The sequence below is a fragment of the Wyeomyia smithii genome, chromosome 3 (genome assembly GCF_029784165.1).
Source record: "Wyeomyia smithii strain HCP4-BCI-WySm-NY-G18 chromosome 3, ASM2978416v1, whole genome shotgun sequence".
Taxonomy (NCBI): Eukaryota; Metazoa; Arthropoda; class Insecta; order Diptera; family Culicidae; genus Wyeomyia; species Wyeomyia smithii.
In genome coordinates, this window is record NC_073696.1 from 226494726 (window position 1) to 226507481 (window position 12756).

Sequence of the window (12756 nt, forward strand, 5' to 3'; positions counted from 1 at the left end):
CTCCTTCACTTGGACCTGTACATTCGGTCAGTCCAGTTACTGTGATGTCCCAGCATGAGTTTTATCTACCTATAGGCACTTGCTGCTGGCTACTGACGTACTTTTCCAGAAATTGAGCATAAACATGTTGATGATTTATGAGGCAGAGGCGCTCCCCCGGTTGCTCGATTTTCCTCCCCTCGAGAGAAAATCGTATATACAGTGTGCCAAACATAGGATTACTCGGTGGAACGTCAGCGCAATAAAAAAGCACAAAAACCAAGCAAAACGTCTTCTGTAAGGAAACGCCATTTTCCACCCTCTTGCTACACACAACACTGCTGTGGAGCTAGCGAGGTTAGTCTTTTTTTTCTTTTGCCGGGGTTTTCTTTCCGCCGCTTGCAGTGCGTTTAATAACGTTCTGCTCCTGCAAGTGATTGCTTCCGAAGGATTGGACATTTTACTCGATTTCGACTGCGGTAACATTTCCCGGCAGTCGGGAAAAGTAAGATTTATCAAGATTTTGCGGGAGTTGGCAGCCACTCAGGGAACGTTGGGATCTTTACTGTCTGGAAGATAACGGCTCCGAATGGCATTTCAACTCGCCGTTATCGAGATTAACGAATTTATACGTTTCATTGTGCTCGATAAGTTTCAGTATAAATAACGAGACGGGAGAAATTGATTCTTTTTTATGTAAAGCATTGTCTTCAACTTTAAGCTTGAATGTTATTTTTACGCACTTTTCGGAAGTAATGCCTTTTCCGAAGCTACAGCAGCAGCGAGAGTATTTTATCGTCACTCCAAATTATCACTAGTGCTGTTGCCGATTCGTTTGGTCTAGCTTTTCTGTAACTGCTGCTACTGCTGTTACCCGATTCAATTTATGCGGAATGCAATTGAATTTGTGCTTTATTAGAAATTCTCCTGTTCTGCTGCTTTGCATTGTAGTCGTTATGCGTATAATAAATTTCGGCATTCAGTGTTTCGGGTCCCTTCTGCTCCAAACTGTAAACATTCAACTCTGAAAAAATTCTCAAAAGATTTTCGTTCCCCTTTAAAAGTTAACTTGGTTTATTCACTTCCAGATTGTTTACGCTGTGACTAATTAGTCGTTCAGAGTGTTTGTACTTCAAAGCAGCGGCAGTTCGTTTCTCTTTTTCGAAGAAGCCATCTTGTTTACAAAAGATGATCAATCACGGCCTACGAGTAGGTTTAGAAAACCGTTTTCACGTGATTATATCTAAACTACCTAGTTAGCAGGCGCTATCGCAAAAAAAAGCCATTACCGGCCGTGGGCACAATTATGTCATTCACTAATTAAGTTATTATTAATCAGATTAGGGCCCTAGTGGGCAATTATCTTTCATGCACTTTTTATTTCACCGGTGGCACGTCTGCACGTTATGTGTGGCCTCTAACAAATTACCTTGCGCGCACTCCCTTCTAGTCCTTGCTACAGCAGTTGCTTCGCGTTCGAAACGTCAGTTTTGGTCCGAAGCTAAATTAACGTACGTACCTCCGTATGTATGTAGCTACATTGCCAGATTTTTTTCAGCGTTTTCCGTTCTAGCGCTCGAACTCGTATGGTTCAAGAAAGCAAATGTTCCGTGACTCACAAACAATCATGTGTTTGTTTATTTAAATCGACACCTCTTAAGCGCATACGTGCAGCATGCGTTTTTTATGTCTTAAACGGTTAGACGATAACGCTGAGAGTTCTAGCACGAAGTTTATGTTCGCACCGTTTTTTCCGAAGCAATTTTTTCTATGATATTGAAACGACACTTTCTTGTATTATATGCGAATCAAAATTGATAGTGGGATTTAAAACACTCAACGAGTAATAGCGAAATCCAGAGCGTTTAATAGATAGAAAAATGGACTCGTGTGTTTTGCTGCTGTAGAGTCCGAATTTTATCGCTTTTTAATCATTTAAAAAATTCAAAGACTGCTTCATTTACATTCTAATTGATTCGTAACGTTGTTTCTCGATTTGGCATAAAAATATATCCTCTTTCTTTATGACTTACTGTCATTATTTCACACTGACGGTTCGCCATTTTGAACATACTCAATTTTACGAACGGTTTATATAATTAAATTGCAGCTAACCAATTAGTTATATTTTCGAAAATACATATCTTGGTCTCGTTTAAAAAGGCCGTCTTCGTAAAAGTTGCAGAAAAAAATCTATTTTCAATCACTTTTTTTATGTTTATTAAGTAGGATTCCTTTGTCCGTCATTCTGATCGAAATGATAAGAGTGATAAAGCTAGTGATATTTTATTCCTTTTAAACAACGTAAGGCTTTTTTGAGAACGTAAAGTAAGATTATTTTCAACTGTGAGATTCTATTTTGATTGCTTTCTACGACAAACACTGATAGAATTATCATGCCAAAAAATTGCTACACATTTTTCTATGCAGCTACATATTAATGGATCCATTTATTGAGAGACAAGAAAGTTCGTTTTATGATTTCATTCCTATCATCCTTTCGTGACGCTGACGCGACATTGAATTGACAAAATTCTGCGTTGAAAAGTCAGATTACTCGACATACGATGACAAGTTTTATTTCAACTCTTCATCTTTGCGTTTCGTTAGTTTTTGATTTGAATGGGGTTTTGTTGATACATTGGCTTTGCTGGTATGATAGGTTGAATATTTTGAGTTCAGGGATATATTCGTATAAATAAAAGCTGTGATCGTTATAATTATTTGTCATGTAATCCCAAATCTAAGGTCTTCTTAATATGTTTTATTAGTAAGGAATGCCAAGTATTTGTCTATTTCTACTAAAAAATAGAAAAAGAACAACAATCAATCTAGATTGTTTTTTTTTCATATAAGAAAGATTGTACGCCAACTGGACTGAGAGGCTGGCACCACCCTCTAAGAATTCAATAAAACTTTATAGATGTGTAGGCCTTACTACCCTAAGCAACTTTGCTTTTTTTAAATTTATCTGTACTAAAATGTGAAAAGGGCTGGAGTTTTTTTATAAACAGATATATCTGAATAATGACAAGAGATAGCGGAAAGTTGTAACGAGATGACTTTTAGAAAAGTGTCTGAACTTTTATAGAAAAATACTGATAAAATTAAATTTAATATCATACTTGAAAAACTAAAAACTTTTTTTACTTTAAAAACAATGAATAATTTAAAAAAATCGGTCATCTCAGATTTTTTCCAAATACTTCAAGGTATACAGCCCTAGGGTTGTATGAAATGGTGACGTGGGACTAAACACTGTAATTAGGGGATTTTTTGTTACAAAATATACAGAGTCTGCAGACAGAATCAATGTGTTTGCTCAGCGACTGTACGTATTTTTATTTTCAGCCTCCCTGGAAATCAATATTTGGAATATATTCAACAACACTCAAAAGAATATCATTTATATTTGGCGATATTATGCCTGTAGTATTTTTTTGTGCAAAAAATATGTATTTGACAAGGCATAAGCATATCGTGCTTGTTGAAGAAGCACAAAGAATTTCTCGTAATGCGTCAAAGTCAGAATTAACTCTATATCCTCAAAAACCAAATCCAATAATACTTACGTTATCATAATAAATGGTTTTGTTTTATTTAAGTGTAATTAAATCAAATCTATAGTATGGATCTTACTTTCAAAATAATATGGAAGCCCTTACAAAGGTTCATCAATTAGCAAACAGAAGAAAATATTTTAAACAAAATTATTAACAAGTTCCAGCAAAAAATCGTAGCAATCCACAATTACATTTTTTTTTTGCTTGACAATTTTGTTTATTTGCCTACAACTACATTCGCTGTATTACGGAGACAGGAAATATACGTTTATTATGGTAAAGCTTAGAATAATCATATATCATCTAAAAAAAAAAAAAAAAAAGAGATTTCGTACGAATCTCACTAAATAAACAAAAAAAAAAAAAATAACAAGTATTCGCAGGCTCTTACTCTTCTATAAATGTATATATTTAGGAATTAACTCTTTCGATACTATCCGGTCAAGATTATTTAGTGAATATCGAAGATAAAATTAAATAAATATCCGTTGCAAAAATTTACAATTCTTGTTGAGTAATTTATGGCAATCATATTTATGAGATAAACTTTCAATCACCATCAACAGCAGCATTGCAGTTTTTCCTCAATTGCATACAAATAGAAATGTACGAACAAAAGTGTACCACTGCAACACGAATAGTACCGCTGCAGTACGAATAGAAGTGTACCGCTGAAATGTACGAATAGAAGAGTACCACTGCAATCATAGACGACGAGAGACCTGCGGTTCTTTACTCCACTGGTACTGTTGCTTTTACCGGCATGTTTTCTTTCAAGACATCAGTTTTTATTAGATTTTGAAAGCAGGTTTAGAAATTGTTCAAGGATGGGTATTGTTTCAAACTTTTAGGAAAACTTTTACCTTCGAGACATCACATTAGTCTAAGCTCATGGAAGCAAAAATAAATTGACCTATTGGGACGGGGAGACTCTGTCAATTTTTATTTCGAAATTGATACAGGGAATATCACAGGGAACGGATGGTGTCCATTCACGTTGTCTGTGCTAGGAATGCTCGCATGTAATTGGTTCACTATTGACGTAAATTTGTTATTGAAATTTACATCAATTTTACCGCTTAGCAATGAAATTAGAGTGATAATTAGCATATTACAAAATTGTTATACATTTTATCTATCCAACAACATATTGGTTATTATTATCCATCATGTGGTTATGCTGTTATTAACGTTTAAAATCTGACGCAACATTTGCCCGTTTTATTTCCAATTTTACAGAATGCATCCCAGTATAGTAAACAAAGACGTGTCCCACGTCAAAAAAAATTCATAGACAGATAATTTAGTTGCTTAAAGTTCTTCTAGAAAAATCAAAATGGGTGCTTTTAAGGAAAAAAGTTTATTTTTTTGAAAACCTTTTTTTTCACTTTGGTTAGTTCAGAAGAGTTTTTGGCAACAGAATTGTTTATCTAAACAACGAATGACCAATTTTTTTGATACCTATTTCTTTCTGAAAAAAAAGTAGTATTGGATCTCAAAATTTATTTTTCAACATTTTTAAATGAAAATTTAAACAATTTATTTAACGCCAGGCTTGTAAATGGTCACGATAGAACGACTTTTTACTGCGGTAATCGTCTTCTTTTCTTCTTTTCTGACGTTGGCAAGACTCACTGTCTAAATACTTCTATGACCAAACGTGTCAAATGAGTACTCGCCACCACGTCGTTCCTATCCCTAAACGTATTTTGGCTTTTTTTCTAGAAATAAGAATGTTTGCGGAGATTTTGGAAATTACTTATATTATTGATCTTGTAATAATATTGCTCAACAGAAATAGAAAGAAGCCAAAATAACATCGCCAAACGATATTTACGAGCAAATGCCTACTGCAACACACACTAACGAAGCGAAATCAAATGAAAGTGTTGATCGTTCACAAGCCTGCTAAAAACCATCTCTTGATACGGTTCTCTTACTCTTATCACTACCGAACGGTTATTGTCTCAAAAGCAAAAAAACGTGAAACCGCGTCAAATATAAAACAGTTTCTGTTAGGGAGATTTCCTTAAGAGTGCCCACTCTTTTTTTTGCGAAAAAATAGGGTATCGAACGTCGTCGGCAGTGGTTTTCTTCGGCAGGTTTTTGCGTGAGACTGCTGAAGAAAATCTGTCGAAGAAAATCACTGCCGAAGACGTTCAATGCCCTGCTAAATTTAAAAGTTTCATCAAGTTTGTTGTGGAAATTTGAAGTTACAACAAAACATTGGATAAAAAGACGAGAATGGAAAATTGTATAACAATTTCTTGTTAAAAGTTGTATTTTAGAGCATTTTTTCAATTGTTTCATTGTAATTATTTGAAATGATTCCCGTAGTCAGTTCAAATCATTAAGTACCTACTCAACTTTTTGAATTTTGTGACTAAAAGAGTGTCTCCTCACACACAGAGAATATTAGCGACGTTCGAATAAACTTATGATTTGCCTGTGAGCCTTTCAGTCGGTGTTCTCCCATCGAGCACGTTTGACGGAAGACCTTCGTGATGCTGAAATTTAATTTTCGAACTTTTTCGAGTCCCGTCTGGATCGTAAAGTTTTCGCATTCTCGTAAAATTAAATACATCGCCTGCTTTACTAAATTTATTATTGTCAAGGATCACACGCTTCGATTACACTGGTTAACGCAGGTTTTGCGCTAGAGCTCAAACTGAAAAAAAAGATTACACAGATCGACAAAATGAGAGACAAATCAGAGACTTGAATGAGTTTTCCCGTAAGCAAATTTAGAAGCGACGAATCCGGCGAGCAATAACTCTGCGGCCTTTTGACATACTTTTGCATTTACTAGAGGCACCAATACCCTTTTAGCTGGTCTCGAGGCACGATGCTGGCATGACAAACCAGTTGTCGTAGGTTTGAGGCTCGGCTCGGCAGAGACTGGTAGTGCTAGTGGCGCTAGCCTCGCAATTGTCCTGTACACTTAACAGTTGGGTCAAAGTCTGTGTATAATAACATTTTTTTCTGAAATGAACTGAACTGAAAATTTCATGTTTATTTTTGTCAAAAAACATGTTTTTTGTCAGTGTTTTGTTGGTATACCATCTCATCACTTTAATTTCATCGGAGACATCCAAGAATGGATGCTAGGTAATTTTTCATAAAAACCATTTGCACAACATTCCCAGGAACTAATTCCTAATATTAATATTCTCGCAGTTACCCCTGAAGATGTCACTTATCGGTGACGAAACGTCAGACAGTAAAAAATAAGGTCGTTCTACTTTTTGAGAATGCTCACCGTCACCCAAGCTACATAACAACTCAACAGTCGAACTCTTAACAAATATTCCTTTAGAAACTCTTCATATGTATATCCTTTTCTGTTTAGTAGCAAACCAGAAATGTATCCCTAATGCTACCAGTTGAAAGCTGTGTCATAAAAGTATGTTGAAATGCATACTCAATTTTTTATAGTCAATCAGTTCAACATTCCCTTTCTGGTTTCCTAAAAAAGAAACACGCTGTGATTGCAAAGTAAGCGCAAGCAGCGCTGCTGATTACATATTCATAACCAATTCATCATACGTCTGCCCGGCTAATGCAAAAGCCATATTTGAAATAAACAAACATCATAATATTTATTTGGTGACAGACGGAAAGCTCCTGCGTGCTTTTGCAATCTCATGAAGCATTATAAGCTAGTATACCCCGATTATATCGATCAAACCAAACCAAACCCGAACAAACGAATCTCACTATCTTCAAACATTATTTTATTGTCCCAACAACTAGAACGGGATGTGTCGTCGTTTGTCAGAAAACGAGCACAAATGTGCACAAAAGGAAAAACGCAAATCTCTCTTGATGAGCGTAAAATAAAAGTTGTTTACACACATTTTTTTTCCTGCCAGCGAATCAAAAACTTACCAGGGAACTAGTCTTTCGAAATCATCATGTAATTTTCCCAAAGTATGCAGGAAATGGGCTACAGAACTAGTATACGCATTGTGTTTTAAACGCTCCGGAAAATGGACGGCTTGTCTTTCATAATAAGTTCTCCTGGGGACGATTCTAACTAATAACAATCATCCATCAGTTCGTGTAGCTATGCGGGTATGGCTTTATTTTTTACTTCCATCCCCACTAGCAGTTTTTTTCCATTCTCATTTTTTGCTCGTCGTTGCAACTCTCACTGCTAATGTGCTTCCTTTCTGTCACTGTAAGGATTTTCCATAATCATCATCCCCATTCTGATAGGAGCCCACAATCTCGCAAATGTGACAAGAGTTTTCAAGTCCATTATCGTATGGGGGGGAGTGTAGCGAAGAGTTGCATTCACCACCCCATTTTTCGAGCTTATCCCTCCCGCAATGGGGCGGGTTTCTCCACCGGTGCTACACTAGTCGCCGTTTGGTGGCAGCAGCGCGGTAGCTTTTGGGAAGCTTTCTTATCAGTTAGTTAGTTAGTTACAGAGGCTCCTACCGGAAACTTTTCGCAGCGGAAGACGATTCTAAGGGTTGACGAATCAAACGGAGAAAAGCTTTCCGATACAAGTAAGCGCATGTGCAGATTTGGGTAGAACAAACGAGTTCATAATCGCGCAAGGGTCTGCAGCGAAAGGAGGGATCACGTGAGTGAAAAACCAGGGATTCTCACGGTGCGATTCAGCGAAACTACCGAAGACAGGTTCATATGTTTATGTGTGTGTCTGTAGTATTGAAATGAAAGGCAGCAACCAGCCTGCCTTCCGCTAGTCTGGCTGCTAGCTGCTCTAACTACATCCGTAGACGTGCGTATCCTTGATGGAGGGTAGTATCCCTTTTCGTAATAATCATTTGATGTCCCTAGCATTGTGTTTAATCTATAAATAAACGAAAACGCAGTGCAGAGCGGGCACGGGGTCAAGGGGGGGGGGGGGTGTGTTAACGTTTTACATGAGTCGTAACCGTTTTGTACACCAATACGTGCGAGAGAAAACGTGGTGTGCAAACTTGTTCCATAGGTTATTGCGCTTTTGTTAGGCATATATTCTAAAGAAAATGCTACTGGCACGAGATAGCACATCAACGTCCATGTTCATGCTAATATAGATGACGTAAACGAGCAACATATTTCAGCATAGGTTAGAGTGTTCCTAACGGGATGCGTGAAAGTGCTCCTGGGTGGCTCTTTAAACAAATGTTTTAATGAAAGCGATATGCCACCGCTCTAGAACAGCACCAGTACGTGTGAGCGTATGTATGTGTGTGAAAGGAAGATAAATTAAGTTGATGCCTTAAGATGAACATTATTAAATGAAATTATCCTCTTGCCTACCGGCAACTCTAGTTTTGCAAAACGCTACGATGGCACCAACCGACTTTCGTCATATTCGTTTCGGCACGTAATCCAACAAAAACCACTCGAGCCTCGCGGTTTTGAGACTTGATGCTCGTTTAGATTTCGCTGTTTATCGGCACCTTTGGCACGTACAAAATGGCGTTCTAGTAATGGCGAGTTTTTGGGCCGAGCAAAAAATCGATAGCCGGTGAGCCTCGGTTAGGTCAAGTTTGCTCCAACAGCATAATTAGCTGGTGGAATACTTGCAGCAGAATTGCGTACCCTGGGTGAAAATCGTTAATTTTAGCATAAAGTAATTGATACGAGCACTACTGCTGGCGTTTTAAAACATAAATCTAATGTAAGGTGCGTAGAATTTTTTCAATGCCGGTCGCCATCTTGATTCAATCACCGCTGGTTGACTTTGAAAGGCAGGCATTTCTTGAGTTGGGCTCGATTATTATCCACATGCAAACAGTTCCTGTCTACTGGCAAGCGATATGGTAGCTTGCTTGCATTTCTCAGTTAAATAATCCAGAATTTTCCGGCTTGATGACTGAATTAGTGCAGCGCAAAAAAGTGTGATCACATTCTGTACGGCAGCCTATTCCTGGAGCGAATCCTACGTTGTTACCGCTAGAAGCAATGTAAATGTCCCGAAACAACAGTAAACTAGGAAAAGTACTGCTGTGACAGGACAATATAATCGTTTTCTAGCAAAAGACGAAACTTGCAGAGGTCCAGTGGGCTCGCACAGGTTGATCTTCCGGAGATCATCTCGCCGGATCGAAATTTGCACAGTTTCCTTCGGATGAGGAAACATCACTTTTGGTATCTAGGGCGTGACTAGAATCGATTTTACATTTTATGGCTCGAGTTTGCACTTAACACGCTGGCAGGCTAGCGATGGTTAGCTAACTGAACTGCTAATACAGCCATTTAACGGCAGAATCCACTCTCGAAAGGGAAATTTGGGTCAGACTCTAGAAGTCTGGGTGGAACTTTAGTAAGGCCAAAGCAAGAACCATTTTAGTCTAAGAGTGAGGTGCGAACGTATGAACACTTCAAGTCTACTGAATCGACTAGGGATGGTTCCCTTTATCCGGCTGATTTCCCGGTGGTGTCATGACAACACGTACAAAAAGGCATATCCGAGACGTACGCATACACTGAAATGGCACTTCGAGGAGCATGCGCCCTTGTTGGCAGCCACACAGGACTTGATTTCGGCTAGGACTCTGGCCTGTTTATGCAAGGTTGTACCCTCCGATATGCGTACATGTTTCGGACGCGATGAAACTTCAACCGTAGGGTTGCCAGAAAACACAGGCTAACACCCTGTTGGTAACCCCGGTCACCCTACCACTAAGAAGGATCGTCAGTTCGATTCGATCATAAAAGCCATTCATCCCTCTCTGTAGAGTGTGCTTGCTCTGTGACATAAGCACACCCCTATTTTATGCTTGTGATGTGGAAATTGTACGAGATACCTCGTGTAGTAACAGCAGTGTAATATCTCTGAGTAGGGCACAAAACTGAACGGACACAAAAATCGATTTTCGGAAGGACCAAAGGCGCACACTCGACCAATGGTGTCTGGTTGTGTTGGTTATAGTCGCTTCGGCGCGTAGACAATGGTAAAATTCCCCGGCTCATCGGGACACCGAAGTGTTCTCTGCCGTTGTCGTCCTGGCGGTGGTGCCGCTATACGCGCAGATTCACAATAGCTTTTTTCGGGGACAATGCAAAAGATCAAAGTCGCTTGTCTGCCAGCTACACGAATGTGCGACTTTTGCTTATTGCCTGTCGTCCTTAATGTTTGAGAATTATTAACTCGAACAGTAATTCCCATTAATCATTCGGCTAACTTTCACCTGTAATATTTGCTTGCGGTAGATCGGCCTCCCGAGCATGCCAACGTACGTTCAATAATCGAACTGTGCTGCGATATTCTAGCCAAGTATCGCGTGTTGTTTTTCTTGCAAGCAAAAAAAAAAGACTGATTCAACATGCAACGGTTTACTTGCCTGGAACAAATGATTCTCTCCCAATTTTTCCCCCAAATTTATTGTCTCGCCCTTATTGACCAAGGCGAAACATCAACGCCGTTCGGGAGTTACGTCACACAGGACGTTAGTGTAGTAGCCAAACGTGTTGGGTGTTCGAAAGCATGAAGCAACAGAGTGCAGCGTTTTCAGCACCAGAAAAGACTAACTTTAATGGCGCTGGTTGTCGTCGTTTGACACGCAATCAACTACAACTAACAAATTTATTAAATTCGCTCTCAATTAGCGGGTCAATAAACCCCGGGGATTTACGGGTTGAAAATAAAGTGAAGGATGCATTGAAATTTTGATTTTCGTGAGTTTTCCTTTTAGGCTTGATCCACTTTGATTTTAAAATGTGTCTGTTTGTATATCAAAAATATAAAGTTATTTTCTTTTCGTTTGAAGAATGTATTTTTTGCAATTTAAAATACTTGAAGAGCTTAAGACATCATTTTGAACCAAAACCTTCTAAAAAGTCACTGTTAAGGAAATAACAAACCATTAGGGGCCATTCACATACCACGTGGACAGATTTTTAACGTTTTTGACCCCCCCCCGCACTCCCCCTCCGTAGACAACTGCCCATATAAAATCTAAAAAAAATATATGGAGCGTGGACATTCGACAACCCCACCCCCCCCAAAGCTGTTCACGTGGTATGTGGATGGCCCCTTACACATTTTCATCATATAGCCTCGGTGTCTTTGGCACCGCATCCTCAAAGCTTCTGAGTACCATTAGAAAACCAATTCTGACACGAATTTCAGAGACTCAGAGATGAGTGTTTTTCAATTTGTTGCATTTTTTTGATCTAATATCTTTACCGTTGAAAATATCTTTACCGTTTTTCATTAAAATTTTGTGCATAGACAAATTTTTAGCCACCCAATTCCCATTGTTACTTTCCACGTAATATATCGTTCAATTTGATTTTAATATCGGCATTTTGTATATTCAAAATGTAACCTACCTTCATGTATTTCGGGTTCATAACGTCCATGGTGTCCCATGTATAATTTTTTCTGTTGAGGCTGCAACGAAAAAATAGAAAAAAAAAACACAATCAATGTTTCTATCACGAAACCAAACCACGCACTATTTGTCTAGACTCCGCCACCTACCTGACGTCCGGACGGGTGAGAAACGAATAGGTGCTAAATCCGCAGACACCTGTCACGGCCACCCCAATGATGACGACCAGTGGGAGAACCTGCAATGGAGAGACAATTTGAAAAAAAAAAAACACTATTAGAATCACGGTTCGGTTGAATATATTAACGCTCGAACAAGTGCCCACTTCTTCCCCCAGTTTGCCCCCCTCTTTTTACGCGATCATATTTGCCCTATAATTAATTGTTGCTTTCTTCACTCTCATGCTTCTATTTGCAGTGCTGGAACCTTGGACGCAAGCGGCCTGCTCGAACATGACCTACACAACGCACTGGTGCCAATCAAAACTGCGAACCTACTCACACCGCAAGCAGCCGCCGTCGTTGCCCATCAGATCAGGTAAATGCTCCCTTGCCAATGAAATTTTGAACTTGATTTTAACACGCTTACATTCGAAGCAGAGATCAACAGCAGCAGCAACAGCAACAGCAGCAGCAGCAATTGCAACAGGATCAGAAACTTCTGCCCAACAGTCAGCTCACTTTGGTTAGTAATGTCGCGACAAATACCTGCACCAATATGGCAAAGGCCAGTTCCACCAACGGCAGTTCCTCGGGACGGTCAACACCGAACAGCAGCAGTGATCCGGCACCCGGTAAACTATTTGTCGGCGGTCTCAGCTGGCAAACGTCGTCGGAAAAGTTGAGCGAATACTTTGGCATGTTTGGCAAGGTTACCGATGTGCTGATCATGAAGGATCCCATCACACAGGTAAG

The 12756-nt window shown here is 39.1% G+C and overlaps 2 protein-coding genes across 8 annotated transcripts in view; one reads left to right on the forward strand and one right to left on the reverse strand.

The window, feature by feature from the left end:
• The window catches only part of LOC129732172 (RNA-binding protein Musashi homolog 1), an 83113-nt gene that overhangs the window by 61680 nt on the left and 8677 nt on the right, over positions 1-12756 (forward strand). For 5 of the 7 annotated variants that reach the window (XM_055692753.1, XM_055692756.1, XM_055692759.1 and 2 more), the window contains 2 exons: positions 12260-12379; positions 12439-12751. In XM_055692753.1, coding sequence (XP_055548728.1) covers positions 12260-12379; positions 12439-12751 — 433 coding nt within the window. The remainder of the gene's footprint in view (positions 1-12259; positions 12380-12438; positions 12752-12756) is intronic. The other 2 variants (XM_055692755.1, XM_055692758.1) reach the window with 1 other exon arrangement.
• LOC129732174 (uncharacterized) overlaps positions 1-12756 on the reverse strand; it is a 56066-nt gene that overhangs the window by 9537 nt on the left and 33773 nt on the right. The window contains exons 4-5 of the mRNA XM_055692762.1: positions 11992-12080; positions 11841-11901 (exon numbers count right to left, since the gene is read on the reverse strand). Of these exons, the coding sequence (XP_055548737.1) occupies positions 11841-11901; positions 11992-12080 (150 nt within the window). The remainder of the gene's footprint in view (positions 1-11840; positions 11902-11991; positions 12081-12756) is intronic.